This window comes from Lepisma saccharinum, chromosome 28, assembly GCF_977018435.1.
Source record: "Lepisma saccharinum chromosome 28, izLepSacc3.1, whole genome shotgun sequence".
NCBI classification, from domain to species: Eukaryota; Metazoa; Arthropoda; class Insecta; order Zygentoma; family Lepismatidae; genus Lepisma; species Lepisma saccharinum.
The window spans coordinates 17,389,234-17,413,525 of record NC_139256.1 but is presented as its reverse complement, the minus strand read 5'-3'; the positions used below and the strand labels follow the sequence as shown (position 1 = coordinate 17,413,525).

The following is a 24,292-nucleotide window of genomic DNA, read 5'->3' as shown; positions in this document are numbered from 1 at the left end:
GCTATTTCAGCTTAATCCCCTGAAAAACATAAAATCGAGGTTCCGTTGTATTAAGTTTTGGCTCCTATTTTAGTAATTTTTACATATTATTTCCATATTTCAGAACATTTCTCAACATATACTTCATATTCGTGCAATAACTACCTGTCCCTGAGTGACCGAAAGAGTTGGGTCCTGCGCATACCTGACAAATTTGAAATACCATTACTTCTTGCGATATTGAACAAATTTTTAGTCGATATAAATCCATCTTAACAGACAACAGAAGTAAAGTCATTTTCGAACACTTACAACAAAATTTTGTTATTCATTGATTTGGAAACAGAAAATGAAAACACATTTTGTGTTGTTTTACAACTAATGTCAATGTAAGCATAATATTTTTTTATGTAACTCGTGTAGTGTCTTGTATTATTAAAAGAGGTAAAATTTTCACAATTTAAAGTCCATAGTTAACTCCATATTTTGGTGAAAATAACTAAATATGTATTTACATATTTACCACATTTCTACTACATATAAATCCGTTCCCTGGTAATAATTAATATTTATAAGAAAATTTGTTTCTTCAATGGCTTAATTTTTTGATATGATCAATTTTTCAACATGCTCCATATACACTTTTTGTTGACTGATTTAGTTTATTTTACTTAGCTTTTCTGCCACTTTGGCTAATCGTAAAGATGAAGATGAGTGGTTTGACATTACATATTCCAAAATTCTCAAGAGCCTTACAGAAGTTATGGTAGAAATAGAGAACTCTGATTAGATAAACACAAAAATACCTATTTCAATTTCAAATCACTAAAAATATGTAGTATATGTAATATAAAAATAATATATTAGCATGATTCGTTGATATTTTAGATTTTTATGTGACAACATGAACTTGGGCTCTGGTAACGAAAGAAATTATCCTACATGTGTGCATATAACTTACGTAAACTTTATGAACAACAATTTCTCGCTCTTCTCTTTGATTTGAAGATTCAGTTTTAGAATCGCCTCCACTTGTACTTTGCCTGTTTCTATGTCTGTATCTTTCTTGGGATTTACTCCTAACATCATTTTCTCTGCTGGAACTCCTATGGCTTTGATGTCTATATCTTTCTGGCCTCCAATTGTCTCTATCCCTACTTCCACCTATCAAGCTGCTGTATCTATGTCTCTCGGGACTCCAACTGTCTCTATTCCTGGATCTTTCCCTACTTCGATAGCTGCGGTGTGCTTCTGGTGTTCTGCTTCTTCTGTTATTATATCGAGAAAATTCCGGACTTCTGCTTCGTCTGATATCGTATCTAGAATATTCCGGACTTCTGCTTCGTCTGTTATCATATCTAGAATATTCCGGACTTCTGCTTCGTCTGTTATCATATCTAGAATATTCTGGACTTCTACTTCGCCTGTTATCATATCTAGAATATCCTGGACTTCTACTTCGCCTGTTATCATATCTAGAATATTCTGGACTTCTACTTCGCCTGTTATCATATCTAGAATATTCCGGACTTCTACTTTGTCTACTGTCATATTTAGAAAGTTCTGGACTTCTACTTCGTCTATTATCATATCTAGAAGATACTTTATATCGGGTGTCGTATCTTCCTCTGTGATGTTCTCCACCGCTACGGTCATACTTGTTCCTGCAGATTAAATAAAAATGTACTATTAATACAAAACAACACAAAGTAAATACCTAACTACTTTCACATATGAAGATATTGTCTCAAAATATTGAGCAGGTGAGTTTTGGATGAGCATACAAGATTTCCAGAGCTAATGTGTGTCTTCAAATCACAGATATTTGACATGCCACATTTTATGCAATATGATACATGTTTAAAACCCTTACAAAAAAAATAATTCTTGTGTTGGTTCAGCATTGTGAGAACAAATGGGAAGCTATGTGAAAAGAAATAGTAGTTGACTCATGACTACAATTTCAGTGCCAATGGGACAGTTTACCTTTTGTATTGTTTGTTTGAGTTGTTATTAAATCCACTCTATGCACAGAAAGATTAATCAGGACTGGACCTACAGCTTAAAGTGGGACCTGCACCACTATGTGCCTCAACCGGGTACAAAACTCAGGACTACTTGATTACAAGGCGACGTTACTTACATTCTGTACTGTTAGATTTGTATGGTTTAAGTGTGCTTGGATGTTTTCATATTTCAAAAATTGACATGCTCTTCTGTTCAAATGTTGTACCCTGAAAGGCTGATTCAAACAGCTACAATTTATGAAACAAAATTCTTCACGCAGAAATTTATTTAAAAAAGATATATCAATATGAAACTTACGTACAATACTTCTTCACAGGAATTAAGAATAAGAAGATTCCTGTCCTGTTCTCAATATATTAATTTACAAACTTTCAAATGCCTTTATCATTCTTCTGTGCACCTTGCAAAGCATTTTAAAGATAAACTATTAAAGAATAGTCATGTATTCAATTTTTATGGCTGCCACTTTCAATTACTCAAATATTTCCATTGTTTACTAAAGTTGGGCCCACAACTGGTAATGTAGAGTAGGATGCATAAATATTACCAGACAACTTTTTGTTCACTTTGTTTTCCAAAATATCAAGTTGAAGACATTTAACAAATTACCAGTAAAGAAACTGATAACCTTGGTGTCAGTACAGTGAGAGGAATAAGTATTACCTAGTAAGTCATCTACCTCAATGCTTATTCAGTTTGTTTTACGAAATGTCATCTTAAACTGAAATAAGATGACAAGCTGCTGCCAATCTCTGAACCAATACATAAAAATTCAGTCCTTAAATCCACAAAGGATTTCAGAAAATTTAATTAAAATAATCATGGACACTTTGCCAAGCAATATTTGTGCATCCCTCTGTACAATTCTAATCCTTAAAAAATATATAGGGCATAAGAAAAATTCATATATAACGATGAAAAATTTGCAAAGTAATATTTATGCATCTGACTGTGCATTTGAAAATCAGACTACATGCAAAAATAAAAATTACTTGGATATCGGTTCTGAATGCTTAATGATCTTTTCAAAGTTTCATGTGATAAAGACAAAGTGTTGATTGTAGAAATTATTGTTACTTGATCTGTCGCTTGTCAACATAGAATATCTTGTCCATGAGAAGTGTGCATGCTTGCGTAAGGTAATTTTCAAGTTGTTTTTTCAACATAAATAACTTTTTCGAGTCCAAACAGTGCTCATTAATTTAAGGAAGGTTCAAATTTCGTGTGACAATGATTTCCAAAATTCTTTGCACTAGGAGAAATCATAAAACAATCGGAACCGTTACCCAAATATCAGTTTTTTATCCACTTTCTTCTTTCCTACTTCCTCCTCTAGTGTTGCCCAACCTATCATTAATTCCATATTGTCACAGGCTACTAACTTTGAAAATATATACATATGTGAAATCTAATTGCATACACTGTAATATATATATATATTTTGTATAAAACATTATTTGCACAGTATAAATATACTTTGATACAAGATCAAAGGTTCTTAATTATTTTTCATGTTTAAAATGTTGGATATAATATTTTCACTTATAGAGGGAAAAAGGTTTTTTACATGCCTATTAGATTTTCCCATATAGAGATATGGCTACAAGAAATTACCTAATTTAAGAGTAGGATTAACTTAGAATATACGGTGCTTTTCATGAATTTGTCATTAAATTAAAATCCAAACCTGCTCTTTTCAGACAAATCTGAATGCTGATCATCAAGAATATCACATGATAGCATAATTATCTTGCAAAACAATATGAATCCCGACTTTAGATGTATTTATGTATAATTTCTTGTGATATATATATATAGCACTTTATATTGCTACTGTAAGCACAAATTAATATACATTTTATTTTTACATTTTTAATCTTCAAGGCAGAGCTGCAATTTACATACAGTGTTTCCAACCCCTTTTTTAACTATTCTTGCCTACCTAACCTAACCTTATCGGAAATGGTTCGTGGGGCTATTCGTGAATGGTTCGTGGGGCTATCTGTCAGCTACCCATGCATAATGTACAATTTGCACACGTGACAAACACGATAGTAGGTATTTTTCAGTGCAGAAGGTTGGAAAGACTGCATACCTACAACGCTAGTCAACTTATGCCCGCCATATTGTGTGTTATGGAAGCGAAAAAAGGAATAACAAAAACTACTCTCTATGTGAAAAATTGTGTTTGTTTTCGTGTAAAAAGCATAATGGCACCTTGAACTATGTTCCGCAATACACAATTGGGGTATACAATTCTATACACAGTATAGAAACACACAGTAAGTAATCACTGCACCTCAGAAAAATTAGAAATTGAACTAGGAAAAAACATATTTGTGTACCATGATGGCATCGGAATTAAATAATCGGAACTTGGGCCGTAAATTGAAAAAGTACAACTTTGGAAAGGGGAAGAGTCTAGTTACGCCCTTTTCATAAGGAATACGTGTTATATATCGTTGGAAAGGTTATTGTATAAGTTATTCAACAAACTAAATCCTAAGGCGAGGAAAAATTTCCTGGAGGAGAAAATCGAGAAAAACCGATGTTGTCCGGATATACGTGATTGAACGTACTGAGGACATTTTTCGATGATGAAGCACATATTTAGGGGTGAAATGAGTGCTAATGGAACCTAACCTCGTAGGCATACCTCGTTCCCGTGAATGGTTAGTGACAGAAAGTGTAAAAAGAAAAACTTACTTACCCTACGGATGCCGGAGCGCCGGTGTCTGCTAGCACAGTTTTGTAAACGGGCAAGGAGTGTGCAAGAAGGACGTAAACGGGCAAGGAGTGGGCACGAAGGACGTAAACTAGACTCTAGCCGTGATAACTTTCCAAGGCTAGAGTCTAGTTTACGTCCTTCTTGCCCGTTTACGTTGTAAACTAGACTCTTCCCGTTATCACTTATTTCATAACTCTTCTTTACTGTAGTCACGTATTTCTTGTTCTTGTGCTATAATTTGTAGACATTAATCAATACTTACGCATGCATCCTGAGAATGAAGGTTTACTTGTACCTCAGTTCACATATTTTTCCATTAAAACATGACGTGGTACTTTCTAGATTATTTCAGTTTTATATTACATGTGTAACACGAAATAATTTTGTACAGACGTCTGTTTCTGCTTCCCTCATAACAACATTTATTTTTCTCCCATCCCGACGATGGATTTAATCACTTGTCACACACCGCACAGATGCGTACTTATTGCTTTATTTCGTTAATATCCATTATGTTTTTACCATATATAGAATAAGTTACATGTGACTGTAGATCATATCAAGTAATTAAGTCTGGACCTGGACTAACCCGAAAATTTCCTTATCACTTATCAACTAGCAGAATTATTTTTCGATCCTGGATAATTTGTAAAACTGTAAATTTAACAAATAGAAACCATGTAGTTTATACAGCGTAAAAATTGAAAACTTTATTAAATAAACAAATTTCCACGAAACAAAGGAGGATAGTGTCGAAGTTATGTAAAAATGAAACCCCATCTACATTTGAATTACACCGTGTGCAAGTACTTCATATTTTAAATAGGAGCTGCCGACGGGGGTCTAAGGGGGCACTGGCCCAAACCACCAAGTATTACAACAAATTCGACCAACTACAGGGTTTTAAGCAAATAACTTACAAAATGAGGCTAAGGGGTTGCCTTTGATGGAATCGAGGAAGTGTAAGTGTGTGCTTTTACGGTTAGCTTAACATGGGAAAGAATATACACGGAAACAATGAAGGCAGTGTCTGCTGCCACGTTCTTTTACTGCTGGAACCTCAAAAAAGATGCGCGTGGCAGTAGACTTGGTCTTTGTTTTATCGTGATTTCATCAAGCTATGTTTGCAATTAAGTCTGTAACACATACTGTAAAGTTGTAGCGATTACTTTCACAAAAATATTTTAAGATTAGGTCCCTCAGCATTCTTCTAGACTTGTAACATCCTCTTAGCAGACGAATTACGTGGCAGGAGCAAATTTGACGCTTTTTCTTACTGCTGACACGTGCGTGGCAGCAGACTCGGCCAACAATGAATGGGTAAAAATAGAAATACATTGCATCATATTTTGAATTGTTATCTTATCACTGATGGTTATAGATTTGAGCCGCATTTTGGTACAAGTCAGAGACACAGTGCAGCCTTTCCTTTTTCTTTCTACCAATGCGATGAAGCTACATATAAAAATATGCTATGCCAGGTAAGAAAAAAACAGTAAAAGATGACAAACTAGAATTTCCAAGTTCATTTTAAGAATAATCCCCCCCCCACCATTCTCTCTTTTCAAATGTAGTTGGATTTTTCTGAAAAGCTGTTAGTCATGCCATCTTATAAAATAGGACGTGTGCCACAGCACAGGGACTCTAATTTCCAAATCAGTTATTCATTCATTTCTCGTACAAGCGAGATTGAAGAAAAACATTATTCCTGTGAAAAGAAAAATTCCACCATAACAAAGTTGAGTTTCTCGTAACGGACAACTGTGTCCATTCTTGTCAAGCAGGCCAAGCCACCAGTCAAAATTCATCAACAAAGGAACAGCAAAGCATTTGTGAAGCCAACTTGCGTTGATCTTCTGTCATATATTATTGCTCAATGGAGGACAGGCACAATATAATGGTTATTTCCCTGCAAGCTGAGACACAACAAATTTGAGGGTGTGCCACTTAACGCTCTTGGAATTTACGACGTAGCTGGCAGGCAAGATGTGTGCATTTGCAACCCTAAATGATAATCATTCTCGAGCGGATTCTGCTATGTGACGACGAATCTCATTAACCAACGGCACATAATATTTTTATTTTAAACTATTTATTTCAAAATGAAGAGTCATTATTCTGGAATCTATGGAGACATTCATTCATTCGGTAAAAATTTTATGAGTCGCAATTCTATTTTTGTGCTCGATTACAAAACCAAGGTGCGTGTAAAACAAGTGAAGCCCGACAATTTTTATTTTACAAAAATTCTATTTACTGTTAAATTAAATGACAGGACAACCATTGACTTATTTTTAATAGCCTGAATGACTGATGTGGGGGGGGGGGGGTACCTCCTCTCATGTGCCCCCTGGCTTCTTCCTTTAGGATTTCTATTATTTTTTCCATCGCATATTCAGTGCCAACTTTGCGATTCTGTTTGCCAAAGTGTATGGGGAAGGAGTTCATTTATTCTTCAAGCTATCTCCTGGACTAGGATAACACTATTTTCGAATGATTTCGTTTTTTTTTTTTTGCATCATTTTCAGGAATTGCAACAGCACTATTTCTGTCTTTCTTATTCTTATTGCATTTTTTTTTTCATTTCTTTATTTAGTGTTGCTTTTCTTCCCTTTCGGCTGCTTGCGACGATGAAGACACACTCAAAAAGAACACCCATGTTCAGGCCAAATTCGAACCTGGGGCCCTCGCATTCTAACGAATTGTGATAAGTACTGTCACAAACATCAAAAATGCGTATCTTTTAAAATATATTTCAGGAATATTTGACATTTGCATTACTTTGATTAATATTTGCGCTGCAATCTTTCCGTTAGCCCTTTTCTTTGAGTCTGAGACACAAAATTCCCTGCATATGGTTAAATTGATTGATAGTAAGTAACACTGCTGCTTTCCACAAACACTTACTTCGGCTGTACTTCCGGCAACGAAGCTGGACTTCAACTCAAATGAGTGTGCCACTTTTTGTGAACAGAAGTGTACAGTAAGGATTGTAGGCACAAAAAAATTCTAAAACAATGGGCACCACAATGATAAATGGTGGTTAGATGAAATGAGAAGAAACTTACTTTAAGATTTCTTTAAAAATCAAATTTAAGCATACTTATTAGTGTGCATATGTAGCATAGTGGTTAGCATTCTAGCTTTGGTCCCTATCCCAAGGGGGACCCCCAAAATTTCTATGTCAACCCAGCATTTTGAGGACAATTAAGGAACTTGAAAAGATGATGTGGTCTCTAAAGCTAGAAAAAGAGAGACCATGGGACTCTGTAAGTGAATCATGGGTCACCCAAAATTAAGTTGCTTGGCCCACCCTGTCCCTCAGAGGGTTGGAGTTCTTTGTAGCAGCATTCATGTGAAGAACTTTGAAATTATGGATACATTCAGTGCTTTTGCTTCATTCATATCATCCCAAATTTTATGCAAATAAAAAATATGTTTCGTAAAAATTTCTTGCTCGCAATGACTGGTTTTCTTCCAGCCTCATCAAGTTCAGAGCTGTAGCTAAGGGGTGGCAGGAGTCGGACCTGGGCACCAAACGATCTAAATGAAAAAAAGTTGTAAAAGAGAGAGAATGCCATGGCACCCTGTGAAATCATTTGTACCCTATTAAATCAATATTCTTTTCAGTTTGCAAATATTTGATCTCAAAATTTTCTTGCTCTCTTCGCTTCTTTTCTGCAATGCGTTCTAAATTACTAGAGAGAGAAGTAAGACCAAATATGTGCTTTACACTGTTGCCGCTAAACAGTTTTGTTTTAAATGTATGAACAATTGTTTTGAGGGGAAGGAGCACACACATATAATATATTAAAGAAACATTGAATACCTACACAATTTAGTGTTAATATGTTGCAGATGCATTTCCTAATTTTACATCGCTCCATGTTGCAGATGTGAAAAACATGTTCTACATGAAATTTACACATGTCACATGTACAAAAAGAATTATATTCGTCATTTTTGTCTTTCAAAAATACAGTTTGTGTGCTTGTTTTCCATTATAACAAAATGTGAAATTGAACGTGTTCAAAATATACTGGGATAAAATGCCAATAATAATAATAATGATGCCATGATTATTCTTATTATTGGCACGTTTATCCTCCTGGTAATTCCCCCCCCCCCTACCCCCAACAGACAAAAATTCATGGTTGCACCTCTGCTTTGTCCAACTCTTTACATTACTTGTGGCATGATTTGTCTGCTTAACATTCATTGCAGTTTCTCTCTTTTTTAATGAAAATTCTCCAGCTCACAAAGATTGCAAGAAAAGCTTCACTAGGGCATTCTCATTGAGCTTTCTGGTAAGAAAGTCAGTCATTCTGATTTTAAGGTATGAACCCACCTTAGTAGTCGTTGAGCGGTCAACTCCACCGAAAATTGCAGGTTCAAATCCTGGCGTGGGTTTGAGTGTTTCATTGTGAATGTCCATCAATTTCATAAAATGGTAGGCATGGGGGTTTCTCTGCGAGTGTCCCTTCTTCAATTTCATCTAACCATCATTCATGCTCTTTGTTTCAATTTGCCTAAATAGGCAGAAAAGTGACAAAATTAAAAAAGTAGGAATAAACATACGTTTGAGAACAGTCCTGTTGCTGGTACAGTCAATCATTTGTGTTACTTTGATGGACTTAAATGTGACTAACATTCATTTTGCAAGGATTTCTTTCATTGTACTTTCATTTGGGCTTTCTGCATGTATGATAATTTCCTCATATTTTTAGGCGAACGATTCGCAACACAGAATTGGCACTAATCTATATTTAGTCACTTATTAGATGATATTCCAAGCACTTCAGATTTTAAATAGCACTCGTACCACACCCATGAAAAAATGAAGGACAAATTTACAGTTTGCTACCTCAAATTTGTCTTTTCAATAACTTTTCGCTATTTCTTGTCAGAAGCAAACATGGAAAATAAATATAATTTTTTTAAAATTATATCTTAGTAGTTTCAACATGTACTAGTGGACAGATTTATTTATCAGAAGAAACAAACGAATAAAATAACCAATAATACACATGCATATTTCACTTAAGCAGGCGACCTTTTATCCGTCTGACCTAAAACTTTACAGCTCTATCCAATTTCCAAAGAGACTTTATGAACAGGCTTCTCCAAGCAAATGGTGAGGAGGTCAACAGCCCTTGGGTCGGCATATTCGCATCTGTATTTCTAGGATTGATTAGAGTTTCGTCTTAAGTCCACTTTTATGCACAGATAGGCTAATTCGGACTTGATACACAGTTTAAAGTGTGCTCCGAACCACTATGAGCCTCTACTGGGACCCCTTGATTACAAGGCTGTTTTTCTAGGTCTGTCTGAATATAAATTGTTTTCATTTTAGGAATCTCCCACACAAATACAAGTACAAACTTTTACGAAGAATAAGATTCTTTCAGCTATAAGTTGAATCTTTGACATATTCTTATCACATGAATTGCATAAAAAAAAGTTGGATTTTAAGTCCACTTTATGCACAGGAAGGCTAATCGGGATGGGACTTACAGATGAAAGTGGAATTGTCAAGAAATGTTTCATTTGGAACAAAGAAAGAGAAGAGAAAGGGCTGTTCCACTTTCTGATAGGGTAGGAAGTGTGGTAATTTGCAATGTTTCTTCATATTTAAAAAAAAAATGGTACGAGGCCCGAATGTTATTTTCTTATGTTAGTACATATATTCAGCTACAAGATGGCATATTTAGTTTATTTCTGGCCTGATGCTATTTTGAGATAAGCTAATTCTAAAGTTGATAGAAGATATTGCCATTTTAAATATTTAGCGGGTTATATCTGCTAACAGTATCAATATCCAAGTACTGTGCTATGTTAGTTAGCTTGTCCCAATAAGCTTACATGCACAGCAAAAAAATTTTTGGAGCACTGTCGCTTAACCAAGATAATAAGGGCAGAAATCAGGCAAAAACTGCATTTTGGATACTCTTTGTTGCCGCATAACAATAGAAAGCCACAATGCCTTATCAAAACAATTGAATATATATAAGCAGCTTTACATTAGCAGTGTAGAAAAACAAAAGCTTGTGATGTTGTTGCTTTCCAAAGATACAGCACTCCAAACTTATTCATATTTCCTTTTCATGAAAAATGGGGGGTATGAGCTCGAACTCCCAACATTTTCTACAGGATTGGGGACATTTTTTCGGAGTCTCAAATTTGTACATTATGACCTACTTCAACATATAAGTGTGATCTAAAAATACAACTACAAAATATCACTTTTTGTCTGACTTTCAAAATAAGGGCTCTTAATTAACTACCATTAACACATGAATCTGTGAATGTACATGTATACATCCCCCTGGCTTGAGGAGTTAATAGCACCTACAACAACCATAGTATATTGTTGTTGTGACATTTGAACTTTTATCTAATTGTTTGTTGTAGCAACATCAACCATCAGATATACATATTTTAATAAAATACATCTAAAATCACAGTTTGAAGGGCTTCCAATATTAATCATAAACAACAAATCTTACTTTAAACATTAATTGTCCCAATTGATTCACATTGATCATTACAAATATATAAAATAAATTGTGGATAATGCATAATTTCAGCTGCCAGTTGAAAGATAAACATTATTTTGGATAAAGTGAATTTTGAAACAGAATTTGGAGACTAGGAAAATAAGAGTTTCCAACATAAAAATAGCTACAATACTGCAAAACAATATTTTTTCTGTTAACACATACGCATATTTGTAAAAGATTATTTGAAATAAAATATTAAAACATTAATGTTTTATTACAATATAATATGTACAAATACAAATACATACAAAAACAGGACCAACAGAACTTCACTTGTAAAGAGCTATTTCTGGTATTATGCCTATATTTTTAAAAACATTAAAAACTTTAAGAGCTTCCTTCACATCCCAGTTTGTGTCCTCCAGGCATCTGAAATCAGGAGAAAAATTACAATTAGCTTTCAACTTACAAAATGCATTTACACTTATTTTCCAGCAACAACATAATACAATGTCAAAAATTGTAATGTAGCTTTGACAACATGCGACGGGGTTTTATTAACGTGTGGCTTAAAAACTTATGTTGCAGAAAATATAATATCCAGGAATATAAAATATATCTCCCTCTTCCCCTTTCACCCTGTGTGGTGCCAAGGAATTTAGACTCTAAATTGCTTAATGCAACAGCAGAAAAGCAACAATGTAAAATCATAAAAATGAAATACTATACTAAAAACATTTACCTACACATGCTCATATTGATAGAAAACTTGTGGGAAAGAGCAAATTGAACAGATGATTATCATTCTGGCATTAACATTAATGAAATCAGAAACTTACTTTTCAGACCATTCGGAATTCATGCCAGTCTTCACTGAAATTTCTTGTATCATTTCCATTTTGTCAGGGGGAATGACATCTGTCTTCTTTTCATCCTGGAATGCTGCCTATAAAAATAATAATACGTATGCTTACATTTGCATCCTGCAAAAAGCAAAGTACTTCTAAATAGTACAGTCAACTAAGTAGTCAAAGGAAGCAAGATCCTCTGCCAGTCTCTGAAAAGGGTACCGACATAAATAAATGGGTACAGTGGAACCCCTACTTTACATTTTCTCGCATCATACATTCAACTTTGATGGTCTCAACATAGCAAAACGTTAAAATATTTTCCTAGATTTTACATTTTCTCCCGTTTTAAGTTACTTTCAGCTTGATCTCCTGAAAAATGTAAAGTTGAGGTTGCACTGTATCTTGTGGGGGTTAAAAGCAGCCAGAGCATAATGCTGATCGCAGCATCTTCAGGAAATATCCCAGATGAAGATACAGAGTAAAAAAAGTGGTGATTCAGAGATATCTTGGTTGTTCAGATAGTGAATGAAGACATAAAAATATGAGATCTCCAGATTTGAGTGTTCCAGAGAACATAATCTTCAATTTTCTGCAATAATGGGAATGGTGCACCAACATGGAGAGAACATTGGCACTTAACTAGATGCAAATAAAATACAAATAACAAACACAATTTGTGGCAATGGAGCTGAAACAATACCACTCTGAACGAATACCAACATAGCTTTTGATACTCTTATTTATTTCCACCAACACCTGTAGTGGAAAATGTTAGCTGGGAGAATGCTCCTATGGTTGAACATAGTGACAATGAGACAATGGGGGGGATGCTGGGTGAAACTTTTGCTAGCTGGGGGGATACAATCCCCCTGCATCCCCCTTCACTTCAAGCACTGATCCTTAAACACTGAAACAAAGCAAAGTTGTTCATAATATTTATAAATGTTAATATTGAAACTGTACAATACCACTCTACAAATTATCTAACTCTTAATTTACCAACTATCTTGAAAAATTGATCACAATGTTAATTTCTTTTAATATTGATATGATTACCAATACAGAGATTACCGAGAATCAGAATTATCAGTCTTATGCACTAATTAGGAGAATTCAACAGTTTTACAGGTAGTCAATATTCAAACTTGAATGTATCCGTTACAGTCAAAAACTAAAATAACACATATAGTCATGGGAATGGCGAAATCGATCGCTGAAAAAACTTACGCGATAAAATGAATAGTGAGTGTATCAGAGTTAATTACCTATCTCCGTGTAACCGCCAAACTGATATCTTTAGATACATATAGTGAGTTTTTTGTGATCAATTACCATTAAAAATGTGTAGTGAAGCTCCTAAACAATTACACTTAAAAAACACAACATATTTTCTGCTGCAATGTGACATACATCAGTTTCAAATGTTTCTTTCCACACGAAATGCTTTGAAGCTATGAACAAAGAAATACCCATGTCAAAACTTCAACTTCAACAGTAGCAAGATCATGAGTAGAGATCGGATTTTAAAGGGAATTTATTTTATTATTTTTCAACACGGATCATGGAATAAATAACAACAGTGTTGATAATTATCTTCCACCAGCAAGATTACATGGCTTTTTTAATTCATTTTTTCCATTTTTCACCCCACATTCCCCTTTTAAAAACATTTTTCTTATTTTTCTTTCTGGTCCCTTCATTGACTAGCTTATCAGCTTACTTTTCCTTCACCCCCCTTTTAAAAAGCATCTTCCTTGATCCGTTTATTGACAAGGTAACAAATATTTGATACCACTGTATTTTTCCTAAACCAACATTCAACAATTGTCACTTTGGTGCGGCTTAGCAGAAAGAAAGAACAAGCACCTTCTTTCTTACCTTCCCTCTGAGTGTTGCTAGTATGTTGCAGCAATGTGATCTGGGCTTAGTCAGTTACAAACGGATTGTACGTGGCATGCCTGTTGGGTTGAAAGTGTACTTATCTGCTAGATTTAGACTTTTATTGTGAAGTTTTTAGAATAGTTTTAACTTTACTGTGTGACAGTGATGTCAGTATTGGGTGTCAGTAAAATAGCAAAGCTAGGTATGGCAGCAAGTCATGGAATGTGGAAGTTGTTTCAAGGAAGATTTTATCGAAACGAATGGAAAGATTATTTGCTGTACTTTAACTTTAAAAATAGGAAATGACGAAGGACTATAGTTTATTTTTGCACTCCACTAAAAATATTATTTTACATGAAAGCACAATATACACCATTCGTATATAAAAAGGGATACATTAAATTACTTCATATGAATATTTAATGTATCACTTTTTATGTATGAATGATGAATTGTGTGCTTTCATTTAAAATAATATTTTTAGTGCAGTGCAAAAATAAAACTATAGTCCTTTATCATTTCCTTTTCTTTGGAAATAATTTTCCCTTTTTTTCCCTTCTTTTTACAGTAAAATCTTTTTCCTTTAAAATCCAGTCTCTAAACATGAGTTAATCACCTAATGTGCTCAAGCAATGGCTATGTATGTACAGGGTGTCTACTAAATGTGATTTTAAATTCCAGGTTTGTCCAGGTCTATATTTTTTAAAACAAAGAAAAGTTGTTATTGTGAATAACCCCTACCAGAAGGCCAGTTGAGAAAAATTTGCAGTAACTCACAAAAGCAAGCTGAGTTCTCACCTTTAACTGCCGTGTAATTCATATCCCTTGGTAGTAGTATATTTTTTACATTTTGTTTTACTACAAAGTTCTAAAAGTTATTAATTTAAATTCTAAGCATATGTTAATTTATATAATTACATGTTATTGCTAGAGGCATGCAAATTTCGTTTTTGACGAAAACACGAAATATGAAATAACATGCTGTAATGTTCATTTTTCATGTTTATGAAAGGTGTGAGGCGCATTTTTCTACCCTGTTCTGTCACGAAATAATGCGAAATGAACTGCAAAATGCGAAATATACTCTTAAACACGACATTTACCGTTTATATACCGACGCGACACTTTCTGAAGTCTGCAGTATCCTGTGAGTTATGCAATTCACGGAAAATTTATTAATTCTGCTGTAAATATTTGAGAAGCAAAAATGGATCACTTTACACAGGAATAAACTTAATACTGTGGTAACGACATAAATGTGCTATTAGAAGGGTTAAGTTTATTTAGTGTAATAAGTGCAGTTCTTAAATCAAATTTAGGATTATATTCACAATTTTAAAACCAAAATGTCATTTTATATAGCACTTTTGATGTGATTATTCACCACTATAACACCGAAATTGTATTTTAATTACCGCCTTTGAACCCGAAATTGACTCTGTTTTTGTACCGAAATTTTGCTTTTTTATTTACCAAAAATATGTGCCTCTAGTTATTGCATATTCTTCTTGGATGGGGAATGGCCAGTTACTTTATTTTTACAAAATTTACTCATACTCATACAAAATGCACTTTGCGCTTGTACAATAATTCTGTAAGTAACAAAAACATACCCAGGACCAAGCTTTCACTGACTTTCTCAAAATTAACCAAAAAATCCCTTGAATCGCAGCATTCCCCCCAAAATGCAAGTGACAGACTCTGCTCAGGTATCCCCGTGGTCGCCATCCACGTACTCACAAAACACAAGCCCCTAAGTGAAGTGGACATATGTAGTGAAAATGGTAACTGAGAAAAATCCAGGTTTCTGGTTAAATTCCAGGCTTTTTCCAGGTTATCCAGGTACAAAAGTAGATTCCAGGCTAATTCCAGGTTTGTTACACCCTGATGTAACAAACTCCACAAAATGCACTACTGTTGGTTTTTACTTTATTTGCAAAATATTATGAATTTGGGAGCTTTAGTGGTCTACAGGTTGGTACATCTGACTGCCATGAAGGAGACCCAGGGTGGGTGATCTAGTCGGAAATATTCCATCCTTGCCCTTGCATAAAAGCACCTTTGGGGTTCACCCAGTCTCAAATAAATGGGTACCTTGGAGCAACCCTGGGGATAAAAGTGAAATGAACGTGGTGTTGAACACATCACCTCCTTAAGTTGCCGAGATTGAGAATGTGTAGGGCTCTACCTTCTCATCCTCCACTTCATGGCACGGTACCTACCTGTGAGGGTGGCCAAATATTTTGGGGATATTAATTTTTTGCCTTTTCTTTGCATAATTTCCAAGATATTTAGATTGTGCAATATTTTATGGACCCAACGAGGTATCTGGGACCTGGGTAAAAGTATCAAAGATTAAGTATGAAGAGTACTTTTGGACACTGATATCACCTGTATTGACTAATACAGCACCAACAAACATGGTTCATTATAATCTTCCAGCATATCCAACTAGATTTCAAACACAAACAGATCTGTTTACCTCCAACAACAATAAAATAAATGTGACGACAAACCTGAAGTTGTTCTGTAGTAATTTTGGTGACCATCATCACATCATTAGCAATGATAAACCTATTTCCAGATGGAATTACAGCAAAAACTCTGTTGAATGAATGGATGGACTTCTTGATGCAAGGCTCTCTGTATACACCACTCACAGAAATCACCCAAAGGGACTCCTGTTGGGAAAAGAATACCGGTAATTGAATTTGAGTTTAGATTTTAAGTCTAGTTTATGCACAGGAAGGCTAACCAGGACTCGGCCTACTGTTTAAGTGGAATCCGAACCAGAATAATTGAAATAGAAGGATCTACCATCATTATTTATTAGATATATACATTTCAACACTAGATATAATTTGTTAATCTGCAAGATTACACTTAAACAAGACTGGTTTGTACGTTTACACTTTAGGTTACAGTTTAATTATGCTACTCAAGGTATAACACAGTGCAGTAAAAATTATCACAACATAGCTAATATGTTTCTTACAAAAAGTATATGTGACATTAATGCCCCTTCAGTGACAAAATAATTGTCAAAACACGAGAAAGTCAGCCTCTGCGGCAAAGTAGTTAGTACAGCCTGCTACAAAGAAGTAGTTTTATATTCGAAGACTGGATAAGGCATGCATATTTATTATATTTACCTATTCATTTAATTCATCAATTCACTATTCAGATTACAGTAACTTATACAGGCAGAAAAATGACGTAAATTTTACAAAAGAAGGAAGAAAAACAAAGATTCAAAGTTTTGCTTTTGCTTACCTGCAGACCAAAATTTATCTGAAGCAAAAATTAACTTTTGTATGTGCATTTTCAGTAGACTCAAAGCATTATAAAGGAATTTCTTAGTTTTTATACATGATTATTTTCAAATGCTCTGGACAATTTCATACGTTCTTTTATACATCAGCTAAGAAAATACATGCAAAATTCACATACAATTTGTAAAATAACATTTCTAATGAGCAGTTTTTTCTACAATCAAACTCATCATTTTCATACATTAATTAAGGCGTAAATGACACGTTGAAGTCCTTTTTGAAATGTTTGCCACTATATATTACCACACTGTTATAATATCGACTGTTTATCAATGTTAGTAAAATTTAATATCATCCCTACATACTTTCATATTGAAAAAATCAATAAAAGTTATGACATGTACTTGGAAAATATGTGTCATGGTACAAGGTTTTTTAACGGCCTTTTTTTATTTTTTAATATACTTTTTGAACACTAAAGTTAGTCAAAACCAGAAATGTCACTGAAATGTGCCTCCACCATGAATCAAACCCAAGATCCATTTATTATAAGGTGTTGTAGTCATATTTTGTTTCTTCATAATGTCATGTCATTTTTCTAATTCTGCAAGTTAATTGTGATGAAGATGAACAGTGAAATAGATGACCGAACAAGCTGTCATAGCAAGTATTTGACCTTATCATATCCAGCTTCACAGAACATTACTTCACCACATAGAACAGTAATAACTAGAGTGCGGATTTTGCATATTTGCATATTTTATTCCTGTCCTCTAATTAATATGCAACTGGGTTTTAAAGTTGTTTCAGAGCAGTAGGGGGATTTTAAAGTGCATATAAATGCATATTACGTGAAAAAACCATTAAATTGATAGTTTTTAAAATATATTTGTTTACTTGATTAATGTTTCATCTGTGGAGTGCTTCTGAGAGTAAAATTTTCAATCACAGGTGTTCAAAAACCTCTGTTTATGCGCTGCAGGGCAGACGGTTATCCCTAATCGTGCATACCTGGCAATGACACAGAGAACACATGCATCCCCTCCCCCGGCCTTCTTCCTTGGCCTATATAAGGCAAGGGAGATTTTTGCTCGTAAACAGTCTGTACTCTGTTGAATTAGTGTAGTTTGCATTGTGTGAAGATGCCAAAGGAAAATCATCGAAGATTGTTTTACTAAAACAGTGGATTATAAGAGAGCCTACTTTACAAACGGACGGGAGAGCGATTTTCAGCAGAGTATGCTGTAAGGAAGTAAGTATAATATTTTTTTCTTTTTTATACTCAACTTGGTCTCTTCTTTTTTTTTTAGTGAACCGCAACAGTGTGAATCCAGAAGATATTAAAATTGCTTGTATTGTTTCAGATACCATGTGACAAAAAATATCAAGTATTGCAGCACACGAAGACTGCAATCCACCCAAGAAATTCTAGCAAGACCTGCAAACAGCAAACAATAAATGCACAGTTTGCATCCCTCCATTCAATTGTGACGCAACTGGAGACAGAAGGAATGTCTGCTCTCACTCTTTGGGCAAATGTCAAGAAAGAAATTGTATCCGTTCCAACATCAGTGGGGAGAATTATTGCATAAAAGGCAGATAAAGTGACTTCCAAGAACCAAGGTTTGAATTTTTTGTGCAAAGTGAAAGCTGTGCTACAAGGTGAATCAACAGAACTATTACAAGATCTCACGCCAGAGCACATAGCTGCATTGAAATATTGTCCAGTGACAAGTTGTAGTGTGGAGCGCACCTTTTCTTCATACAAGGATATACTAATTGATAAACGGAAAATAATCACTCTAACCAATTTAGAGAGATATGTTGTAGTGCACTGCAATTTACATAAATTCAAAACTACTTTACGATTTTTGTTATATTGTGTTTAACAACTGGAAATAGTAAATTCAATCTAATACAAGATTTTGCAACCTTACTTGACATGGAAGCTGTTGTTACATCGTCTTTACCTTCAATGGTCACTATGTGTGTGTAGTACTTTAAAAAATAAATGTATTTCGAGGAATTTTCTTTGTGCCTATATTTTTCCATTAGTGCATAATTTGCATATTTGAGTGCATATTTTACTTGTTTTTAGTGCATAGATGCATGCATATTTTCCACTTTTTTAGTGCATATTGATCAGCACTTTAGCAATAACTAATTGCCTCCCAATATTTGGCCAATTAACAACCACATTCTTGATCATAAATGCATAAAGGAGAAAAAATCGCATCTAGATTAAATATTTCTTAATTACAGACCACAAACAGAACATCTGAACAAATTATTTCACAGGCTCCACATGGAAAAAAACAACTTACACAAGAGAAATTATTATAAAGTGGAGACAATTGCCGAGAGATACATAGATAGTTACATGAAAATTGAATACACTTACTGTACAGCTAAGTATGTCAACTGATAAAGACAATGGATCATGTTGAGTCTGTGGAAGTTGTGAAAGAACCGACAGAATTGTATTCCTTCCATAGTGAAGTGTTTGGTAACGTGAGATTCCCTCTGCAACTTTCATCAAGTTTCGATTTATTTTTTTAAAGAAATTTCTCCTGAAAAATTAAAAAGTATATTGAAAGTAAACAGAATTTCTCGAAAATATTAGAAAGTATGCATGCAACATAATATGACATTCAATTTGGTGTAGAGACTAGTAGCAGTTTAAAATACAAGTGAGGGGCAAATAACATGGTTACAAGCAGCAAGAGATTAAGCAATAAACGTCTGTATAATGTGACAGAGGTACATCTTATTTTATCACACAGAAAAGGTTCACTTTTTACACTTATAGGGCCCACATTTTACAGTGAGAGCCCAGCCACTGCCTTGTGACCCCCATCAAGAATTGAACTCAGGACCATTGGTTTCAAGGCCATAATGTAAAGCACTCTGCTATCATGGAGGTTTCATGTTGCCAATTTCTGCCAATATCAATACAGATACTTGAATAATGTAAGTATTTCAACTGTTCACATTCACAATGCCTCTTTCTACATATGTTATACAATGTATTCATACCACTCAGTTGGAATTTTGCTTTTTTAAATATATATATACAGTGGAACCTTGATTTTACGTTATTCAAGCAACAAAGGTGAAATAACTTACAATTCATGAAAATGTAAAATAAGGTAACGTAAAATCAAGGTTCCACTGTATTTATTTACCAAATTCAAATACAGAACAAAAATTTGATGGAAGAAATAATTATAATTCAGCTTTCTGCATTCCCTTCTGGTTATCCAGACCCTGCAAGTAACATTTTGTGCACTCCTCATGATACATTCAGACTGCAAAATTATCAGCTAGTATTGGAAAATCTGAACATGTGATTTCAGGTGCTAACACTGTCTCATTATTTTATTATCATTATTATTGGAGAAACTATTTGTGTTGGAAGCCAATTATATCAAACTTTTAATATAAAGTTAATAAATAAGACATCTGGATACCCTACTTTTCAGAAAATAGTATAAAATACATGAGCAAGTCAGGAACGAGGACGAAAGTGAGAAGGCAAGAGCATGAACTTGGTGCAGTGTGAAAAACAAGAGTATTTCCATGATTTCAGGTTATCTTGGCCTAGTAATCTGATGATGTTTGTATTGGAGTCTGATGCTGTTCACCAGTCTGTTAGTTCCCAGAGGAAACATTTACCATTTCACATACTGGGACTCTAAATACATCAACAAACACAAGTCACAAATGTTATGGGATATATTAATCTGTAAAAAATGTTACTTCTATAAGAATTGCGAACTCAAATTTACCTAATCAGTTTCAAGTTTTCTTATCCTGAAAAAATTTTCCGTGTGTCAGATATATTATTCTGTAAAGGACACTAACAAAGTAAACAAATTGAGAGAATTCTGTTTTATTTTCCAAGCAGCTTTCTTTTCCATCCTCAATTAAAATTAAATTCAAGTCTATGGAGAAAAATTCATGCAGAATTCCTGGAGCCAATAAATCCTGGAATTCCCAACATTAAATAAAAAATACTGAAGTTCAAATGCATGCATCACATGGCCCAATCTCTTTGTGCAAACAAAAATTGCATTCAGTACCACTGAAATAAGAAACAGCCCATTTGCTGAAAATGCAAGCATAAAATAGAAACAATACTACTTACTTCTCCTTATCGGCTGGAATGTAGTTTGGTATTTGTGCAAATTTAATAGAAAAAACAGCATTAACATCATAGTCATTGATCAATGTTGCCCTATTCTCAGAATCATACTTTCTGTAATAATTTTCCAAGAATGTCCTTACAGGCAGTATGTTATCTGGGGATAGAAGGTAGGTGCTTATTGAATTAGGTAGAACGTACACAAAGTCACATCCATCCTGAAAAAGATAAAATAAATCATACTTTCATTGTTTACTTTTGAAATGTTTCAAAACGTTTTCATTGTTGCTCTTTCTTTTATGTATAAATATGTAGGTTATATCTATAAGTAGTATTCAATGTTATTCAACAATTTGTTTATTTTATTGTCCTTGTGAATATTTCAGCTTCAGTGGTTTAGATGGTAGGTGGAGCACCTGGCTGGCATGTAATAGACCCAGGTTCGATTCCTGGGGTGGGTGGTCTACGATGGGAGTTTTCCAACCTTGTCCCTGAATGGAGCAACTCTGAGGTTCACGTAGCCTCTAATAAATGGGTGCCTGGGAGCAACCTTGGGAGGATAAAAGCAGCTGGAGCAGAGCTGATCGCATCACTTCCAAAAATGGCCTAGAGCCTAAATCATGAATGTGTGGTCACCTACTGCCACATCTCCTGATGTGCCTTTAATAAATACACAAACTGTACTTGTCTTTAACAAATCGAAAAAAAAAAAAACGTCGCAGATAAAATAAAATAAAAAGCACTAAAAATAACTGTGTTAAGATTATTTTGCATCTACAAAAAGTGGTTATACGAACCTTTAAGAAGAACATAGAAAATTAAAATTCATGTACTGCTTTTGTGTTAAATATTTATTTTTCTTTTGCATATGAATATTTATTTTTCTTTTGCATATGGTTCAACTCATAAAATCCTTGTTTAAATACAGGGTGACCCATTATTATTGGATAACTAAAAATGAATCAGCAATTTTAAAGCAACATAACAAATTTATTGAAAAAAAAAATAACATGTACTGCTCAGGAGGCACGGAGAATTTCGGGCCATTAGTTAGGAGTTTCAATGACCGATGCCAAGCTTTCCAATGGCCTCCCCAATGACATGGCAGTTACAATGTTGCATTGTAATCAAAAAGTAAGTTTGCTTTCCCGGCATACTGTACAGGTTCACTGTAAACTATTGTTCCAGTCTTGATCAGCCTATTTCGGCATAAAGTAGACTTCAAAAAAACACATTTTCCAACATTAGCCACATTAGTTTTACAGTAGTAAAAATCCATAATGGGAAAGTTCTGAATGAGACATCCTGTATGTGTATTAAGGAAATGAATGTTTCATTCAAATTCTCAATTAAATTTTTGCCATTTTATATTAGATCACTATATTATTGATAAATTTTACATCAGCCAAATAATAGTGTAATTTCTTTTACCTTTGCATTAAAAAGTTGGATCAACAAAATTAGTGCATTGTCACAAAACTCATGTGGCACTGCCTAGTAACGCTGACGCCAGCTATGCAATTTTAAGCCCACAGTTTTTAATATAATTAAAAATGCATAAGATGCTACCTCTGTGGGCTAGTAATCGGATCATGATCTAAACTAAAGGTTCCAAGCGTGATCACAGCCTGGGAATTCCTTTGTCAGTGGCCACTCATCAATTTCAACTATCATCATCCTTATCTTCGTAAATAGCCTAAGCAATAATAAATAAATAAAAAAGAAATCTTTAAAAAATATCAAGTTATACAATGAATCAGTAATCCCATGCTTAAAATGGGTTATAACTCAAACTTTCATAAATACAGAGACACTAGTACTCACTTTATCTGCGAAACTGTTTTGTCATCTTTGTTCTATTAATTCACAAGTTCCAATGAGGATGGTGGCAGTGGCCACTGAAATTAATAGAACAAAGAAGAAAAAAACAGTTTCGTGGATAAAGTGAGCACTAGTTTCTCTCTTCTCCCAATTAGGAATACAACTTTCACTTAACTATTTTGAAGAAAATTTAACTACAATCACATAAAACTCACCAGTTTCTTCAATCCAGGGAAATAATGCCTAATGGAACTGTAATGAGAGGGAAAAAATGTTATTTATTCAATATGCAGCAACAGTATACAGTTGTATTAAAACTGCATATTACTGATCAGTTTGTATTTAAGATGTATTTATACTGACCTCTTGCAAGTGGACATATTTGTTGAAAACTCAATCCTGTCAGGTAACAGAAACCACTGCAATAGTATCAACAATTATTTCAATGGCCTACATACCTCGACGAAGAACAGCCACAAAACAAGTGTCTACAAATTCACCAAAAACACAATTCCCTGTCTATTCCAGACTAAAGCCATAGGGCAATTCATGTATTTAAACATGTAAGAAGATCACTATATTCTAGCTAACACCACACTCAGAATCCCACTTCGCCTAGTTTTTAGAATATTAACTTTATATGTAAAAGTGATAACAGTAGGATTGACTATGATTCACAAAGATTCGACTTTTTATATTTAAAATATCATTAACAGCTACAGCATAAATAATGCATAAGTAAAATTTAGTAATATAATCTGTATTAACTCTAATATCTACTAAACACAACCCAAATATTGAAACAAGAAATTGGGATTTGCCCAAAAAAAAACTTTCTGTAGTAGATTTATACATGAAAATAGTTCAACATATTCAATCTTGATGGTCGCAATGTAACAACATGTTATAAAATTTTCCTGTATTAGGTTTCTTCAGCTTGTCCCGTGAAAAATGGAAAATCTGAATCTAGGTTCTATATTTCTAATCAAGTTCACTGCTTTTTAACACAAGTCCAAATTTTTCACCAGTAAATCTCTGGACTTCGCAAAAGAAAGTAACCAGGTAACTTGAGAAACAATTGAAGAAAA

At 34.1% G+C, this 24,292-nt stretch overlaps 2 protein-coding genes across 3 annotated transcripts in view; both read right to left on the bottom strand.

Moving 5' to 3' along the window:
* LOC145981086 (nuclear RNA export factor 1-like) overlaps window positions 1-5,283 on the bottom strand; it is a 30,239-nt gene extending 24,956 nt beyond the window's left edge. Inside the window, exons 1-2 of the mRNA XM_083114221.1 lie at window positions 4,998-5,283; window positions 941-1,643 (exon numbers count right to left, since the gene is read on the bottom strand). Coding sequence (XP_082970347.1) covers window positions 941-1,643; window positions 4,998-5,005 — 711 coding nt within the window. The 5' untranslated portion in view covers window positions 5,006-5,283. The remainder of the gene's footprint in view (window positions 1-940; window positions 1,644-4,997) is intronic.
* Window positions 5,284-11,497: 6,214 nt separating this feature from the next.
* The window catches only part of LOC145980736 (uncharacterized), a 37,498-nt gene continuing 24,703 nt past the window's right edge, over window positions 11,498-24,292 (bottom strand). For both annotated transcript variants that reach the window (XM_083113798.1, XM_083113799.1), the window contains exons 9-14: window positions 23,420-23,456; window positions 21,387-21,601; window positions 19,641-19,809; window positions 16,484-16,648; window positions 12,075-12,181; window positions 11,498-11,664 (exon numbers count right to left, since the gene is read on the bottom strand). In XM_083113798.1, the coding sequence (XP_082969924.1) occupies window positions 11,565-11,664; window positions 12,075-12,181; window positions 16,484-16,648; window positions 19,641-19,809; window positions 21,387-21,601; window positions 23,420-23,456 (793 nt within the window). In that variant the 3' untranslated portion in view covers window positions 11,498-11,564. The remainder of the gene's footprint in view (window positions 11,665-12,074; window positions 12,182-16,483; window positions 16,649-19,640; window positions 19,810-21,386; window positions 21,602-23,419; window positions 23,457-24,292) is intronic.